At 47.5% G+C, this 18,813-nt stretch overlaps 1 protein-coding gene across 1 annotated transcript in view; it reads right to left on the minus strand.

Moving 5' to 3' along the window:
* Window positions 1-2,668: 2,668 nt before the first annotated feature.
* Window positions 2,669-18,813, minus strand: part of CD81 (CD81 molecule) — a 35,125-nt gene continuing 18,980 nt past the window's right edge. The window contains exons 3-8 of the mRNA XM_030451353.1: window positions 15,796-15,893; window positions 12,860-12,934; window positions 9,680-9,787; window positions 7,835-7,936; window positions 7,429-7,518; window positions 2,669-6,754 (exon numbers count right to left, since the gene is read on the minus strand). Of these exons, the coding sequence (XP_030307213.1) occupies window positions 6,692-6,754; window positions 7,429-7,518; window positions 7,835-7,936; window positions 9,680-9,787; window positions 12,860-12,934; window positions 15,796-15,893 (536 nt within the window). The 3' untranslated portion in view covers window positions 2,669-6,691. The remainder of the gene's footprint in view (window positions 6,755-7,428; window positions 7,519-7,834; window positions 7,937-9,679; window positions 9,788-12,859; window positions 12,935-15,795; window positions 15,894-18,813) is intronic.

Below are 18,813 nucleotides of genomic sequence, written 5' to 3' on the forward strand. Positions count from 1 at the left end.
GATTACAGGGGGGCTGTTTAGATTCATGTCACTTTCTATGAGCTCCAGAAGCCATCCGTCTTCAGGGTAACCTGTCTTTCCGCTGAAAACTGAGGTAAAGAAGGTGTTAAATACCTCAGCCTTTTCTTCATCTTTAACAACTATATTCCCACTCGTGTCTAGTATAGAATGGATATTTTCCTTGCCCCTTCTTTTGCTGCTAATGTATCTGTAGAAGGACTTTTTGTTATCCTTCACAGAGGTGGCGAGATTCCGTTCGCATTGTGCTTTTGTGTCTCTGATTTTCTTTCGACATGACTTAACAATATTCCTAAATTCCTCCTCAGTAGTTATCCCTTTTTTCCATAATTGGTAGGCCCTCCTCTTAACCCTAATTTCTTTCAGAGTCTCCCAATTCAGCCAGGCCGGTCGTCTTCCCCGCCGGCTCGCTTTTCAGCATATTGGGACAGCTTGCTCCTGTGCTTTCAGAACTTGTTCCTTGAAGTATGACCAACCCTCCTGTACCCCTCTGTTTTGAGCTATCTAAAGACAGAAGGAGAAATGCCAGGTGGACCACATTGCATGCCTGGCTGCAAGGTTCTGATCTATCTGCAAAGTTCTGATCTACCAGATCAGGAAGTGTGAAAACAACCCAGGTTTCAGTTTTGCAGCAGTTTTAGTGTCTGGGAGGTATTTTTTTTTTGCTGTGGGTCCCTAGGCTATGAAGTGAGAGCATCCGGAGCAGCCAGAGGCTGCTTGAAGTTCAGCTCTTTGCTTCTGAGCATCCCTGCTTAAATTAGGATTGTAAAGCAACCTGATGCTCCCCAGGCTGAAACTGAGTGGTCATCTACCAAGACACAGATTAATGCTTCTCTAGTTCAGCTGCAGAGTGTGGTACTAGTGGGATTTGGGGTTTCTAGCCTGTGTCTATCACTTGATCAGGAGCTGCTCAGGTAGTTCCCTTTGGCACTGATGGCAGAAGTTCCTTCCCTGGGGGCTTCATTTCCACTCTCACCTACTCTGTGATGCAGCTTCACAGCCTTAGTGCATCCCTGCCAAATGTAAATGAAGTTGTTGAATTTTTATTTTATTTTATTTTATTTTTTTTCAGGACAATCTCCTCTGTCCTCAGCAGCTTGCCCTGGAGCTGAAACTCCCTCCTCTCCCCTAACTGGAAGTGCCAAGCTGCCATGGCCTGCAAAGGAAATGTCATTCAGAGCAGCAGTGTGAGCAAAGCCCCAATCTGAGGTGTCCTTCATCCCCCAGCCTGGCAAGAGGAGCTGGCAGGCACAGGGATCCAGCCCCAAGGATGCCCTACTCTACAGAAACCTCTGCCACAGGAGAGCTGGAGGGGTTTTTCTGCTTCCTGGGGGGATATTGCAAATCTTGGTTAGAGCTCAGACACCTCTTCTAGGGGAATGGACATCAGCAGTTTATACCTGTTCATCCCTGCTGTTTTAGTAGGAAATCAGGCACCTTAAAACACAAACAGCCCAGCAGAGGCTTACAAAACAGAGCTTGCCAAAGCAAAGAACACCTCCAAAACTTGTCACTAGAAACAGTATCCAGGTTGTTATTTTAAAAAACAGTTTGAGAGGAAAAAAATTCCACTGGGAAAAAAAAAAAAAAAAAAAAAAAAAGCAACTTGGTCTGGCTTAGAAAAATTCACACTTGTGTTTTTATTTCATGAAAAATTCTTGTTTAACAAAAAGATTCCACAGACATATCCCTAGGATTTGGAAGTTCACAGTAAGGTCTCCAGTGCCTTTCCAAGTCTTTCAAGACTGAGAAGAAAAATGTTGAAGAGAAGCCTAAGCCAGGGCTGTTGCTGCAATAAGAGAACAAGAAGAAGGCTCCAAGTGTTCCACCCATCCTTCCCCTCACTGGGCTTTATCTGCCTGGCCTCACATGCTCCAAGAGAGCAGGACTGCTCTTTTCCAAGAATATCCTGAATAACTTACCTTCAAGGCACCTGGGTAGCCTGGTCCTCTCCCAGCATCTCCTACAACTCATCTCCTGTTGTTAAAACACAGACCTGCAGTGCAGAGGGGGCTGCACTGAGCCAGGGAAGGTTTGAAATCCCAGCTATGATTTCAGGCTGAGGTCCCAAGGCACACACCCAGGATGCCAAAGAGGCCCTGAGCTTTCTGAGGCTGTTTCCACTATTGTTTCTCCTCCCATTAAACACCAGTTTGAGTCTGACAGTGACTCACAGCAGCTTCAGCCAACCTCCAGAAGCAAGAATCATTTTATCCCCATCTGGAGCAACACCACAGCACCACAATACAAATGTTTGAAGGCAGGGAGGAAAGAGCATCACACTCCTGGGAAACCACCCAGAGGGTCAGCTAAGGACTGCACTCTCTGCAGCCCAAGTTTTGCTTGAATACAAGAAGGAGACAAGGCTGTTCCCTTGGAAGCTGGGGCAGAAAGCTGGACGCAATGGAAAGAAACAAAACCTGACAGCACATCATTAAAAATCCACTAACAAGGGGATTTGCTTCGTTTCTTTTTTTCTTTATTTATTGGTTTTATATATCACTTTTTTTTTTTTTTTCCTCTTTCCAGAAGTCATTATGTCCAAGTCCATTAACATTCAGGTAAACAAGTGACAAGAACAACAGATGGGCATGATCTCAGAGCACAGGCACAGCCCCCAGGAGCAGGGTTTGCCTTTTTTTTTTTTTTGTGGCAGCTGAACTTGACTCACCCTCACCTGGCATTCCCTCCCTCTCCATCCAGGCAGAGCCCATGGCTGGTGGCTGCCACAGCACATTCCTCCTCCAAATGCAGTGGGAAGTCCAAGACAGGGCAGGGGAAGGCAGAGAGCTGTGGGATCACAGCACTTGGCCTCCCTTTTATGCTTTCCCCTAATGGTGAGGAGGGGCAGGCAGTGGCAGAACCAGTGGAGTTACCAAACCAGCCACAAAATTCAGAGCAGCCCCTGGCTGCAGAAGGCATTTTGGGCCAATTTTTTTTTTTTTTTTGGTCACTTCAGAAGCTCCTTGGGGCTGGGTGCAGTACTGCCACCTCAGCCCCTCTGATTTTCTGCAGTCACCCTCATTTTTAGGTGATCCCATTAGCTCCCCCACAGCTTTACCCCCCTTTCCTTGAGGGAGTGGGGGGATCACAATTGCAACAACCACCACTGCTGGTGAGCAACCTTTTGGCCTTCCCTCAGCACCATTCTGGATGTGTCCCCCCCCTCCCAGAGGCTGGAAAAACCCATGCTGTTGAAGCCTGGTTCACAAAGCATCCTGGTGTTAAGGTTAACTGGTTGTAAAACTGCAGCACTTCATCACACTATGCACACTATGAGAAATGTTTATTAAGTCGATTTTTGTCTCGTTTCTTTTTTTTTTTTTAAAAAAAAAAAAAAATAAAGGCAGAAAGAAGTTAAAACACACTGCTTTTGTGGCATGCTCCACAGTATGAAAAAAATCCCAAGCATTCAGTTAAGCTGTCAGCAGCTCTGTTTGACCTTTCAGTGTGGTTTCTGAACTTAGACACTTGGACAGTTGGTTCCCTTTTCCCCACCAATCTCTCTTTTCCTCCCCGCATCCCCTCCACTCCTCACACCCATTTCCTCAGCTGTCCCTTGCTCCAGGAGGATGCTCCCCGAGAGAGGGAGTATTTACAGCTCACAATTTTATCCTTGGTTTGGTTTGTTTTTTTTAGGAGGTGTAGAGAGAATCTGGATGGGTCCCCCATGTTACACACACTGATTTCCAGGTGTGCAGGAGAGGCTGTAAGGCAGGGCAAGGGGTACAACCTTGTGGCTTTTTCCCCTTGACCTCAGCCAGCTTTGGGACAAAGCAACTGGCAGGAAAGCTCTGTCACTTCTGGATCCTGAGTGCCTGCAAAAGGGTGAATCCCTTCTGCCCTTCATAGCTCTCTCTAGTTTGTTTTAACACTGGTCCATCCTCCAGGAGGTCAGATAAGAGGAGACCCAAGTAGGAAATTTTTTTTCTGAGTTTTTTTCAGCTACTTCAGTATTGTTAAGCATGATGGTTCCTCTCCGCTCTTCTTCTCCAAGACCTGATGCCTCCTGCTACAGCTGATGTCCACTGACCATGGGAACTCTCAGCTAAAGAAAGCATTACCCTCTCTCTGCAAAATTCCTTCTGTCCCCTCCCATGACCTTCCCAGCCCCTGGCTGGTTCCCTCCTGCAGCAACCACACGGATGGGAGGTGGCCCAGGGTGACAATCCACCCTGAAATGAGCCCCAGAGCAAATCACAGCCCATGCAGGACATAATCTGAGCAACCACCCTGCTCTTCCTCCTTCCACAGGTCTCAGACTCCCTCCTCAGGTACCACTTTTTCCCAGAGAAACAACCCACTCCCCTTAAGCTACAATGTCAAAGGCAACACCTGAGCTGCATCAGGATCCAGCCCACCTTCAAACAGAGCTCCAGCTACATCCACAGCATCAACTGAATACTGAACAATATAAAAAAAAAATAGGCATAAGGAAAGAAAACAGAAATGAAATGCTTAATGGCATATTTATACACATTTATCAACAGTCAACAACAACAACAACAAAAAAAAAAAGGTGGCAAGTTACACATCCATTCTGTATGCTAACAATCCTGGTGGTGCACAGCTACGTAAACACACATGCTTGGTTGATGCATATACATATATCCACATAACAGAGTAGATGACCTGAAGGAGCTGTGCTGGGGAGCAAGGGGAAGGGGTTACCTACTGCAAAACCCCATCTCATTCACCATGTGCATAACGTGGACATTCAGGGCAGTGTTGCTTTAAGGCTATTTCTAAGGCTGAATCTTTTCTTGTCCCACCCCTCGATGCAAAGTTCTGTTGAAGCACTTCCTCCTCTCACCCAGCACAACTTGAGATATATATATATATATATATATTTACCTATATACTTTTTAAAGGCCCTATATACTAGAAGGCAGGAAGAGGAAAGGGAAGAATGGAAGGGGGAAAGAGCCTCCAAATGGATCAGTTTGCCCCAGTGCAGGAATTCCCCATCCTGTCTTGGCAAAGGCCATGGCATCCATGGACAAGGTGCTGTTGCCCAGTGGTCATGGGTCTCCCTCCCTGGCTGATCTGAAGTTCTTCATTGCAATGAAGAGGGAGAGTGAAAAAGACTTGAAGGACCAAAATTATTCCTGAAGTGGGGAAGGTGATCACTACTTTCAACTCCTCCCCTTGCTTGCTTCAAGGGGGGCAAGGAGCTGAGAGTTTCCAGCTCAAGTGCCCATATGGGTAAGGAAAAGGCTTTTCTTAAAAATATATATCTATAGAACTATACATATAGATCATCTTTTTAGAGACACTCTGATTTTATTACATAGCTCCTGGGTCACTCTCCCCCCCTCTATCTACAGATAACAGAGTGGCATTTGAGGAAGCCACAGACATCAAACTGGCAATCAAAGCTTACCAGGTCACAAGAAAGTGTTTTCATCTGGTGTGATCTAAAAGCCTGATCAGCTTTGATGAGCTGATCTCCTGCCATTGATGTGACTGGAAGTGGAAAGTCTTAAAATTATTATTTTTTTTTTCCAAAATCAGGTTTCTTAGCAATGTTACAGTGTATGAGGATTTTCTGTAAGTCAGGAAAATCTCATTGAACAAGAGAGAGATGCAAAGATGAAATCTGAAAGATGAATGCACATAGCAATACATACATGCACCCTGCAATACATAAGTGCAGGATTTCTTAGGTTAAGGACTTTTTTTGTTTTTTTCCTAAAGTTTTCTCCTTTTTTTCCAACATCATTTGTATGCAAGCATTAGCTTAACAGTGGAAACTTGGTATAGAGCTAGACTCTCTCACGAGCATGTGTCTTTCAAGAAACAATGAAGAAGGTTAAAAAAAGCAACTTCATTTTCAGCTTGTTACAGTTAAAAATCTGGGACTAAAACCCATTCCCAGCTGCTGATGCTTTAGTGTAACCAATCAGTGGACATGAGCCAATTTATAAAGTTAGAGCCCCAAGGAAAAAAAAAAAAAAGCCAAAAACAACCCCACTCTTCAGAGATTTAAACAATTTAAGCATGACTTGTATTAAGGACTGACCTAGCACTGCAAGCAGGTTGGAGAAGAACAATGCCCCAGCATTTCCCCTGGGGACACATTGCACTCAGGCTATGGGGGCCCTTTCCTCTCCTCTCCTCTCTCCCAAGCTTTGGGCAGCCAGCCAGCTTTCCCTAAGAGAGCATGGAAGAGCCAGGGAGTTGGGGTGATGGTAGGAAAAGCTGAGAAGAAATGAATGAAAATGCTAAATTCTGATTCAGCATCCAATTATGCGTATAAAAAAAAAAGGCTGTGTCAAAAAAGAGATTTTTTTTAAAAAACCAAGGCAATTTTTTTCTGATATCGGGCTGCAGCCTTTTTCCTCTGTACATTGTCCACAATTTCTGAGTTACAGGGGATGGGGAAAGAGGAGGAAGGACTCAATCTCCTGCTACAGCAGCTTTCCCCATCACACAAAACTGATGTGTAACTAACTCAGCCACAAGGATATGGGAAAGTTTTATTTATTAAAAAAAAAAAAAAAAAGTACTTCAAAATAAAAATGATAAGTACTGTATGGTAATATTGGAAGTATTTATATACATAGTTTTCTCTATCTTTTGTTGAAATGTCTCCTGGTCACTTGGTGGCACTTGGGGTCCCCTCTAGCGCCGTCAGCCCTGCTTCCCCCTTCCCCTCCCTGGCTCTCACGGCTCAGTAGACGGAGCTGTTCCTTATGCCACAGCACAGCACCATGCTCAGGATCATCTCGAAGATCTGTCAGGAGACACAGGGCACCAGTGAGGCAGTGAGCAGGACCATGCAGGACCTCTCCCCCCAATCCTGAGGTCCCCATCCCCGCTCATGCCATGGACAAGGGCAGAGCTGCTGTGCCTCTGCTATCACTTTCAGCTCCAGATAAGATGATGGTCTCTCCACTCTTGCAGGCAGCAGGGCTGGCACACTGCAAGCCTCCTACTTGCCAGCTACACATACCTGGAGATAGATCCCTTCCAGCATCACAGCCCAACCTCTGCACAGGCACTGGGTTCCCAGCCCACAGCACTCACAGCTCACCGGGGAGCAAACTCCATGTAGCAAAGGAAGCAAATCCCCACTGCAGACCCCAGTGACAAAATATGGGGGCCTGAGAAACAAGGTTTGGGAGGGATGGAGGAAAGGAGAAGGCTCAACAATGCTCTGTCTGCATTTAGGATGGGGTTGAAGGTGTCCCTGCTTTGCCATGCTTGCTGTGTGCCTGCCCTAATAGCACAACCTCCCCAGGGAATGAGGAAGCCCTCGGTCTTGCTGCATCCCAAAGCAGCTGGCACTGTACCCTGAACCACAGGGGCATCTGGGGGAAAGGGATGGATCCAGCTCAACTGGAACAGGATCAGGACACCCTGAAGCAGCTTTTTCCCAGTCCCACAACACCAGGGCACGGTGCTTACCATGATCACAGCAACGACGATGGCAGCGATACCGATCAGGTAGAGCTTCCCAGAAAACAGCTCATCAATTTTTTTGTGGCAGCTTGAGGACTGAAGCAGAGAAGCACACAGGTCAGAGAGCCTCTTCTCCCCTTGCTGTCTCCCAAAAAACAGGCAGGGCTGCATCCCCTTGGTCCCGCTCACATTCCTGGGTCCTGGCTCCACGACTTCCCACCAGACTTCATCCCTCCCTGCCTGCCAGACCCCTCAAGCAGGAACAGCAAAGGAAGAACTGATGGGAACCTGACATCCCTCTACACCAGCCCCAAATAAATGACATCTCTACCCTTTATCTCACTCCCAGTAAATCCCCAAATTTCCCTGGTAGTCAACTGAGCTGCACTGAGTGAAAAGCAACCATGCCTACCTGAGTAAAAGTCTCCAGCAAGGAATCCTTCTTTGGGCAGAGGTCGTCTCTCCACAGGGGAGTGATAACTGATACTGCAGTATCAGGACCACAGCAGTCCAGCTACGTGGAGAGAGGGAAAAAACCCCAACCAATCAAACAACAAAACCCAGCATTAGTAAACAACACTCATATAATGTTCTTCCCACCATTAAATAACCTTGAAACTACCCAAGGCTGAGGACACATCTTGAAGGAGGACACAAGAGAGAGGAAATAACCCTCCAAACTCAATTTTTTTCTTCCCATGCAATACAGCTACTTCCTACAATAATCCCAGATAGCTCTGGCATTGGTATCTTGGAGGTGAGTGAACCCAAGTCTCTCCAGAGATTTTGTTTCCTGATGAGCATCTAAGTTCGCTGCTCAGAGAAACATTTTTTCCTTCCATTGCATTTTACTTAAATCATAGGTGCTGAGGTAAATGAAAAAGAATTAGAGCTTGGGCCAGACTTCCCAGTGCAGCATGAAGAACAGAATATTGAAGGTGAAGCTTTGTTTCTTTATGTGTAAGAACAGCAAACTCGATAGGCAAAGACCTGTGTGCAGCAGCATCTGCTTCAGACCCCGGCTCATCCATTCATTTTCCAGCCCCCCATTTTTGATCCTTCTTCCTCCCACATTCTCACATCCTCCATCTCCAAGAGGAGACATTGTCCTCCTCCTCTCCTATGGAGAGATTTCCATGTAAAGCTTGGGAAACAGGCAGCAAAATCCCAGTGCCGAGGACACAGTTGATCCAGCTCGCTCATAAGCACCAAAAAATCCAACATCCCCTTCATTCCCTGCCTGAAGGCTTGGAGTTCAACTTCCTGCTTCTGCCTCAGAGGGGAGGATCAGGATGTGTGCAGTTAGAATAGAGTTGGCTGGGTTGGAAGGGACCTCAGAGATCATCAAGTCCAACCCTTGATCCACTCCCGCTGCAGTTCCCAGCCCATGGCACTCAGTGCCACATCCAGGCTCTTTGGAAATATCTCCAGACACGGAGAATCCACTACTTCCCTGGGCAGCCCATTCCAATGCCTGATCACCCTCTCCAGAAAGAAATTCTTTCGAATCTCCAACCTAAACCTCCCCTGGCACAACTTGAGACCCTGCCCTCTTGTCTTGCTGAGAGTTGCCTGGGAAAAGAGCCCAACCCCCCCTGGCTCCAACCTCCTTTCAGGGAGTTGGAGAGAGTGATGAGGTCTCCCCTGAGCCTCCTCTTCTCCAGCCTCAACACCCCCAGCTCCCTCAGCCTCTCCTCATAGGATCTGTGCTCGAGTCCCTTCACCAGCCCAGTTGCCTCCTTTGGACCTGCTCCAGCACCTCAATCTCCTTCCTGAGCTGAGGGGCCCAGAACTGGACACAGGACTCAAGCTGTGGCCTCACCAGGGCTGAGCACAGGGGCAGAATCCCTTCCCTGGACCTGCTGGCCACACTGTTCCTGAGCCAGCCCAGGATGCCATTGGCCTTCTTGGCCACCTGGGTACACTGCTGGCTCATGTTCAGCTTCCTGGCAATCCAGACTCCCAGGTCCCTTTCTGCCACTCTGTGCCCAGCCTGGAGCTCCCCATGGGGTTGTTGTGGCCAAAGTGCAGGACCCGGCACTTGGAATGTTGAACCTCATCCCATTGGAATCATCCCAACTCTCCAGTCTGTCCAGGTCCCTCTGCAGAGCCCTCCTGCCTTCCAGCTGATCCACACTCCCCCCCATCTTAGTGTCATCTGCAAATTTGCTGATGGTGGACTCAATCCCTTCATCATCAATGAAGATATTAAACAGAAAGCATCACAGAGTGGGGAGCTTGAGCACCAAGTTCTTACCGTTTCATGGAAGGTCTTCACTACAGCTTTCCCGTTGCTCGACTCCGAGTCTGCCATCAGTGCTTGCTGAAATGCTTGGTCGTAGAACTGCTTCACATCTTTGGCTATCTAGGAAAGGCAAGGAAAAAAATAACCCAAACCAACTCCCTTTAATCCAGAACAGAAGGATGAAAACCATCCTGCAGCTGTGCCTGAAGAGGAAGGGTTCCCTCTCATGGTGCTCACAGGGAGATGAGCAAATTTTCAATAGATTTGGACCTCATTTATTTGCACACTTGCAAATTTCCTGTCTTCCACAGGGCTTAAGTCCCTCCAGCTGTGGCATAAGAGCAGAAATTTAAGAACCTTATCCACCAACTAGCAGCAATGCTATCCAAGTGCTGCACAAATTCTCCTTGGTAGGCAAAGACAGACAAAGTCCAGAGGGTAAAAGGCAAGATCTGAGATATCCTCCAGCCCATGAGGATTTGCTGCTGCACTCAGGAAAACAGAAACAGCTTGTTCTGAAACCACCCAACCCATGGAGACAAAGCAAGCAGGCAACACATTTTCCACCAAGGCATTTTGGAAGGCAGGAGGAGGTGGGGTGTCCAAGCCAGGCCATCAGTAAGCACCCTGACTTACTGGTTGGCTTGGAGAGGATGGCAGAAAATTATGGGATACTGCACACTAAAGCCCAGTGAGCACCTTCGGGTGCTTTTAAATCAATGTCAAACTCTGGCTGGGTCCCTACCTGGAGCTGGGCACCCCCATCCTGGCAGTGATTTTATGAGAAATCTCATCCCTACTCCAGCTTTGCCACCTGGGCTGGGAAACTGCAGCCACCCATAGGGGTCTGCTTCAGAATACAAAAGAACCCTCCTTTTCAGGAAAACTGGCATTTTGGCTTCTTCACCTCCTCCAATAATTTGGGAAAGCCAGATTAAAGGAGGACATGCAAGAGAAGCAAAAGAAACAAATATAAGTAAGTATGAAAGGGAAAATGCTTTCCAGAACATCTGCTCTTGGCAGGGCAGGCTGAATTAGCACATGAAAAAAAAAGAAACTGCAGCAAGAAGTAATGTGTTTTCAATCAATTATCCCAGCATTTCTCCATCACTCCTCAAAAAAGTTTGTTTTAGAGGGTGATGTTAGAATCATAGAATGTTCAGGGTTAGAAGGGACCTTTAGGATCATCCAGTTCCAACCCCCCTGCCATGGGCAGGGACACCTCCCACCAGATCAGGTTGCTCAGAGCCCTGTCCAGCCTGACCTTAAAAACTTCCAGGAAGTTTTCCAGGCTGCCACCAGGGCTTAAAAACTTCCAGGGAACTTCCAGGGCTGCCACCACCTCTCTGAGCAACCTGTGCCAGTGTCTCACCACCCTCATGGGGAAGAACTTCCTAACTTCCAATCTAAATCCCCCCTCCTCCAGTTTGAATCCATCTCCCCATGTCCTATCATTCCCTGACATCCTAAAAAGTCCCTCCCCAGTTTTCCTGTAGCCCCTTCAGATACTGGAAGGCCACAATGAGGTTTCCTTGGAACCTTCTCCTCTCCAGACTGAATAACCCCAACTCTCTCAGTCTCTCTCTATAGGAGAGATGCTCCAGCCCCCTGATCATCCTCCTGGCCCTGCTCTGGACTAAAATATTTGATTTTTGATACACAGAAAAAAAAAAATAAAACCAATCCTACCTCTTGCTTCCCCATCCTGTATCTAAAGCACCTCTGAGATGAGTCCCTCTTGGAGAGAGACTGCCTCCAGCTTTGGTGGGTAAAGCATTCTGTGCCCTGGTGACAGCAGAATATTGTCCCCATGAGGGGACAGACTCCCCCCTGGGAGCAGCTCTTGGAGGCATCACTCAGAGCTTCCCCTCTCAGCCTGCCTTTCTCCCAGGATATTCCCCAAAGAGAAGCAAACTCCCTGCCTTGGGAGTGAGGACTTCCAACCAGCCCATTCATCATCGTGGCTGCCAAAACAGCCAAGGCAAACAGAATGCCACCATTTTCACCTGCAAAACTGATTTCAGGGGGAGAGCTCATCACTCTTGCTTTGGCAAATCCTAAACTACCAAGCTTCATGCTCTGATGGCTGAGCTCCTTCTCCCCAGCACAGAAAGCAACAGCCATGGGGTCCTTCCTTACTCAAGCATCCCTTTTTTTTTTTTGCTGTCTGTTCAGTCACACATCTTGGACTCTTCAGGATTCACAGAGTGAGGTCTGGAGGAGGCAGGGCCCCTCTGCAAAAGGGGAATCAGCTCACTGAAGTTGCTAGGAAACATCACCCTGCCTGCACAATAAGAATTTCAGCCCCAGAGGAGTTTATCCTGGTGAAATCATGCTCTCTCCCTGGTGAATGACTACAAGGGTGTTCCCATTCACAGCCCAGCTGTGGTCATCTCTGCTCTCCATGCAAATGGAAAGCAAGACACCACCTACTTACACAGCTGCCTTACAGCTCTTGGTCAAATAGAGACATTTCCTACTCTGCCAGTCTCTAACTTTGACTTGGAACCCAAGCAATCCTCTTTTCTCTCCTCCAACCCCCTGAGTGACCAACACCCAGCCTGCTGCTTGCTGCAGGATGCCCATGGTGCCCATCCACTGAGAGCTCTGCACTTTGAGACCAAGCTCCCTTGATCTTATCTAACCTCCAGCCAAGAGGAACTCATCCAGCCAGTCCCTTTCTACCCCTCCTGCATGCATGCACAGCATATTGATCAGCAGCCAGCTCAGTCCTGGCAGGCAAGCAGCCCCAAGAAGGTTATCTGAGGCTGGCAAACAGGAGGAAGCATCCAGCCATCCCCTTGGTGCAGGCTCTGCCCACATGATATTCCCTCCATGGGCCACATGGCTGGGGTTGTTTGGCACCTGGGATGTGTGGGTGGTTTCCCTGCAGGATTCCATACAAAAACCAACTCAGACTGTGACTGACAGCAGCAAGGAGGAGACCCAAACGAGACAGGGCCATTTTTAGTCTAGACATCACCCCACATTCCATTCGAGGGCAGCTGCTGCCATCAAGTGCTCCCATTGAAAGCTCCTCAGCCCAGCCAAGAGGAGTTAGGTGACCTGCCTGGATCACACCTGGATCACATCCAAGCCCACTGCCAGACTCATTCTGGGAGCACCTTGTAAGCAAAACAGTTTTCCCACAGCCTCCCCATCCCACAAACCCAGGTTTCAGAGTCATCTTACTTGGTCTTTGTTGACAAATCCCCAAATTCCAGCTGCAACTTCACAGGCAAACAGGATCACGAGGCAAGTGAAGAACTGCAAAGAGAAAAAAAAAAAAACAAACAAAAACCAAGAGAGGGATGCTCAATGTACCTGGCTACAGGCAAAGGCAGCAATCAGGTGGGTAGGGATGGGGAGCAGCACTTCCACCCAGGAGATCTCTCTCATCCATGTGCTCAGCCCATCCACATTTTCCTATAACATATCAGGTGCCACTCCACACCCAGACTTCCCACTGGGATGGGTAAGTGGGGATCAGCACAGCCTTTCCAACACAGACTGGCAGGGCTAAGGGTGCCCTGGACACCCCAAGACACAACATTTCTCTTTGTGCATCTGCAGGACCAGCCAGCCAAACTTCCTGCTCTCTTCCATTGGGTTTTCCAAGGATGGAAATTGCCAGTGCAGGGTTAAAAGCACATTTCAGCTGCTGAGGAGCTGTGGGGTGTGATTTATGGCCAGCTCACTCAGCATCCAGAGCCCTGCAAGGCTACTGCAGTTTTTTGCATAAATACTAACACTGATGTTTTCCCACAGTCCTCCCCCTATTTGTGCAGCTCCAGAACTCCTCCCTGCCACCCCACCCCCCAAGCCTCTCCCCAGCTTTTTGTTCAGATCCCAGGAACATATTGTGATGGTTGATTTGTTGGACTGGGAATGGGAAGCTGGGAAGCTCCTAAATCAGAGTCAAGTGGGAAGGTACCAGCAGGCATTCTCCACACACAGCCAATGTTACCCCCGTGACATCTCCCTCAGTGACTTCTTCCTGGGAAAAACCCCAAACTGGGAGAGTTGCCATGGAAGTAAAGAAGCAAAAGAGGTGAATGCAGTCAGAGAAAGACAAAGTCACAGTATGGGGTGGGACAAAAGCCCCTGGATCCTGGGTAGTCTCTGTGCCAGAGACATTTAGGACATTTTCTTCAACAATAGAGCAACCCAAAGCTTTCAGAATGATTCCATGACCTGGCTCCCACATGCAAAAGCAAAGGGTTATCAGCAAAATGGAAATGACCTGACAGCAGTAAGGGACTTCCAACATCCTTGTCCAGTCTCTGAACAACAAACTCCTCCTTAAACACCCATCCATCCTTGATTCTCCAGGAACATCTTTGGGGGACTGGGTGCCACATCCCTCCGAGGAATCGCCTCACCCTAAATCATGGGCATGATGCCACTGCAATTCTAATGGTAAGCACTAGGGCTCACCCTTGCAGAAGTTACCCTCCAGTGAAGAATGCTTTGTTTATCCCAGATTTGGAGGTACAACTTCCTGCAAATTCAGTTCTTCGGGATGGCTTGATCCTATGGGAACAGGCAGTGTCCCTGCCCAGGTGTTCAGATGTGCCCAAACCCCTTCCTGGGGAGCAGCTCCCTCCTGCCTTCATCAGGTCTTACCAACCAGCTTCCATGGGACCTTTGGCACAGGATTCTGATGGCACAATCCTGATATTTTCCCCTTTTGCAGTAATCCTATAGTCACTCCATCAGCTGGCTGGAGGAGAGAGCAGAGCAGCTGCTTTCTTCCAATACCCTAAGGATGCTGCCTGGAAGTGTCCTTGGAGCCTGGTGGGAGCCTTGGCCAGTGGAAGGCATCATCACAGGATGTCTCCAACCTTCTCTTGGCAAGCCAAGGTGTGAGCAAGCCTGGGCAGAGCAGAGCTGCCAGAGCTGCTAATTTCAGCCCAAGCAGACAGTTTCCCTGGTGAGCCTCAGGTACATTGTGCCATCTGCCCTTCTAATCCTCTTTTCAACTTCAAGGGGTAATTCAGGTCCTGCAATCACTTGCATTAACAAAAAAAAAAAGTAATAATCCAAAGCTGTCAGCCCTCACCACAACAACGCTTGTTGGATTTGTAAGTGGGCTCCTCCTGTTCTCAGCTGCAGTGACAGTGTCTACAAGCTCCTCCAGCAGGTCTCATCCACTGATGTTCAGGGTGCTTTATGGAGGCTTTCCCTTATTCCCTTCTTATTGGGAAACAGAAGTGATGAGGTGAAGCCACCTGTGAGAGCAAGAGGGAAAGCAGCTCCACTTCCCTCAGTCCCACTTGAATCCACACCTATGGATCACTACACCACCAAGAATCTTCCAACCCGACCAAGCCAAGTGCTGGAAAAGTCCTTCCAATTTTTTTTTAAAATTTCATTTTAATATATATATATTTTAGTATTTTATTCCTCTGCTTTATTTCCTTTTGCATTGAATTTTAAGCTGAACCAGATGTAAGAAATGGCTTTAAATAAACGGGTCTCCCTTACCCTCAAGGCAAATGCTTTTGGTGTGGCTGCAGTTTATACAATTAAGGTCATCCTGTGCCAGGAATCTGGAGCTGCTGCCTCCCATCAAGGACGCCTGCAGCACTTCAGTAATGCATTTTCCAGGATGTACCTAGACTTACTGTGGGAATTCTTTGCTGTTTCCTTGTCCAAACAGATAAAAATAGCAGATGATCCCTGAAAAAAGAACTGGAACTGCCACAGGCAGCCTTGCAGCAGAGTGAAAGGGGAAGCTGTGGGGGACAGAAGGTAAGGGAGATTTTGTGGGTGTCAGAAAGACAGCCAGACAATGGCAAGGAAAAAAAAGCATTTTGGTGAGGATGTGGGGGGGCACATATAACAGAGAAAATGAATCTCCAACAATCCTGCATCTCTTCTGCTTTGCTGCTGGCTTCTGCCTCTGAAGCAGAAGCAGCAGTCTGCAGAGCTCAGCCAGAGCTCCAGCAGGCTGGGCAGAGATGCTCTCTGCTAAATAACATTATCTTGGCCCTTCCAGAGGTCAGCAAGACCCCACCTCTGTGCTCACACAACCCCCCAGTCCTGCTTCTTGCAAAGGGAGGGAGGCAGGGCTGGGTGCTTCCCAGCACGGTGCCAAGTGGCATCCCCAGCTTTGTGCCTCTTACCGTTCCCAGAAGGCACTGAGATTCCTGAATAGCACCATAGCATCCCAGGAACCCCACGAACATCATGACAGCTCCAACTGCAATCAGGATGTAGATTCCTGCAAGGAAAAGAGAGAGGGGAAACACGTTTAATGCAGAGCTTCGTATGGCAGCATCCTAGCTGGACATGGACATGGACCACGCAGCTAATTAGGGCTAATTAAGGCCTGGGAGATCTGAGCAGAGGTGGAAGTAGATGTGGTTGAACAACACACCCAAGTCAGACCTCCTGAAGCTGCCAACACTGAAAATTGGAAACCCCTTTGCCCTCAAAATCAGAGGTGACACCAAGGGCTGGAGCAGTCACAGGCTGAGGCTGCAGGAGGCAAGGCAAAGGCTTAACAGCATCCTCCAAGCTAAGTTCCCATGGCATGGATAATGATTTAAATATTTAAGCAGGGGAGAGGAAAATTATTCGTGCGTGTAGCTTTTAAAATAAACAAGAGGGCATATGGTTTATTTATATTAATCATTGTATAAATATTTATCTGCCTTTAGCCAGTCTGGTTTTAGACCAGCCACAAAACTAAAGGGAAAGTACTACTTAAGCACTTAATTTAATACAATCTGGCTTATGTTTGTTATAAGCTCTTCTGTATAGAGAAAAACATTTTTTCCTTCAACTTAACCAAATCTGCACAACCAACTTACTCCATAACTACTTCAAAACTTGGGAACTAGGAAATGCCTCAGGACCTAGGCACTGAGTGGGCTGAGAAAACAAGGGAATGAAAGGTTTTTTCATCCAGGAAACAAGAGTTTAGTTCAAGGCTTAGGTCTGTTGCCACTAGGTATTACCCTGGTTTCACCTTGGTCAAATGCTACCAGTTTGGTTAAACTTATTTCCTTTTCCATAAACACAGCTTCCTCCTGATGGCTCCTGGTTAGTGCATTTTTGGTGAAGTAATATCCTCAAGTGTTGTGGTTCTACTACTTTGCAAGTGAATCCTTCTTTCCATCCAAAAACAATATAAGACATGCAAAAAATAATCAAAGAAACAATTACAAACGTGGCAAGACTGCAGTCACCATTTGCACTGACAGTGAGAGGAAAAAGAAATCAGGATGAGGATAAATTTACATGGGGCATCCCAGAGGTAACAACAAAACAGTGCTTGGGAGACAGATCTCTTCAATTAAATGTTTTTTTTCTTTTGCTAAGAGTCAAAATGTTTTTCAACTTATTAATCAGCCTGTCAAGTCCCTTTTAGGAACAGCCCTGAACTATAAGCAGAGCTCTAGGTTACAACTGCTTGTACAAACCTGCCAGGTTTAAGGTTTTTCTTATCTTTGTAGCTGCTAATCTTTTGATAATTAAAAGTGCAAAGTCTAAAGGGCATGTAATGAGAGCAGAGTTAAACCTTCTCTATCAATAACAAACCAAAGAGAGGTAGGAACAGTTTCAGCTCCTTTGCAATCCCCCTGTGGACACATCAAACTTGGGAAAGGGTCAACTTTGGCTTCTCAGCACCCAAAAGTCAGGGGCCAACTGGACCAGAGATGGTGAGGGACAGAAAACTGCAGCAACCTGGCCCTGGGACCTCCTGGGACAGCAATTAAGGTTTTTTTAGTTTTTCTGGAATAGCCACAGGGTTTATCCTGGTGGTTGGAGATGGGACCATTGGTGGCAGCAGGGCAAGGAGCCAAGGTGGCCAGGAGTGGGTTGGGGTCTGCAGAGGGGAGGGAAGTGCCAGAGGGGCTGGAGGTGATGGGAAGGCACCAATCATCCTGCAAAATGAAAGCTGTGGGCTGGATGCTTGCCAAGCTCCAGGGAGGCTGAGAGAGATTTTAGGACACATGACTGCTGTTTCAAGATACCATTAGTGGCCTTTCCAAAAGAAGCTCTGCTTATTGTCACCAGAACTGCTAAGGCTCCAGAACTGCTCCAGCTTGTACCAGCTGCTGGTTTGGATTTTCAACCTAAATTGCATCAGGTTTTTACATCTTACAGCCTCCACTGGAGAGCCTTCATCACAGGTCCTTCAGGGATAAGCAGGTTTTTTTCCCAGGAGTACAGCACCTCCTGACTTCTCCTGACATGAGGTCAGCAGAGAAAGAAGACAAAGCTGGGCTGGGACCAAGTCATTTCAGGCTCTGAGAAGTCACCACTCATGCCACCACCATCATCCCTGTTAGATGAGTAAAAAGCAGCTGTAGCCCATCTAGAGACCAAGCAGCATGATGCTCAGGGACCCCAACCATCAGGTTACTCCCACAGATTGCCTATTTCAGATCCTTTTACTCCTCAGTTCTTCAAAATCAACACTGAAGGCATCTTCCAAGCTTCCCAAATATAGCCAGGAGATCACAGAATCATAGAGCAGCCCAGGTTGGAAGAGACCTCTGATCCAAACTTTTTTGAGAAAGGGCACCTAGGTGAAACTATCTAGAACCATGTCCAAGTTTATCTTGAAAAAAGACGGGGACTCTACCATGGCCCAGGGGAGGCTGTTCCAGGGCCTGTTCTGTAAAAAAAAGTCTTATTCTGAGATCATCAGGAAAACTGAAGAGCCACTGGGGGCTGGGAAGGCTTTGCTCTAAAAACTAGGAGATAAAAGCCCAGCAAGAACCTCAAAATGATGGAGAAGACTCATAAGGAATAGAGATACTTGCTGTTTTACAGAAATCTTCCAGAGTCCTCTGTATGTGGGATTTGTGCAGCTTCAAAAAAACAAACCCCCCCCCCCCAAAAAAAAACAAAAAAAAAACAAAAAAACCAAACCAAACCTGACCTGCTCAATTCCCACCCCAGCCAGGCTGTGTAATTTTGGACAAGTGAGGTCCTGGCTTCCTGCTTCACCAATTCCTCCCCCCAGCCAGCAAGAATTGAAGGAGGGAAGGGAGGAAGATGTGCACCAGTTTCCTGAGTGGAGCTCAGTGAGTGTGACTGGTGAGGTGGGAGCTGCAGGAATGTGAAGCAATGAGTGGCCTGAACTCTGAAAACCACAAAAAAACCCTGGAAGGTTTTTGGGATCAAGG

This window comes from Calypte anna, chromosome 5 (assembly GCF_003957555.1).
Source record: "Calypte anna isolate BGI_N300 chromosome 5, bCalAnn1_v1.p, whole genome shotgun sequence".
Taxonomy (NCBI): Eukaryota; Metazoa; Chordata; class Aves; order Apodiformes; family Trochilidae; genus Calypte; species Calypte anna.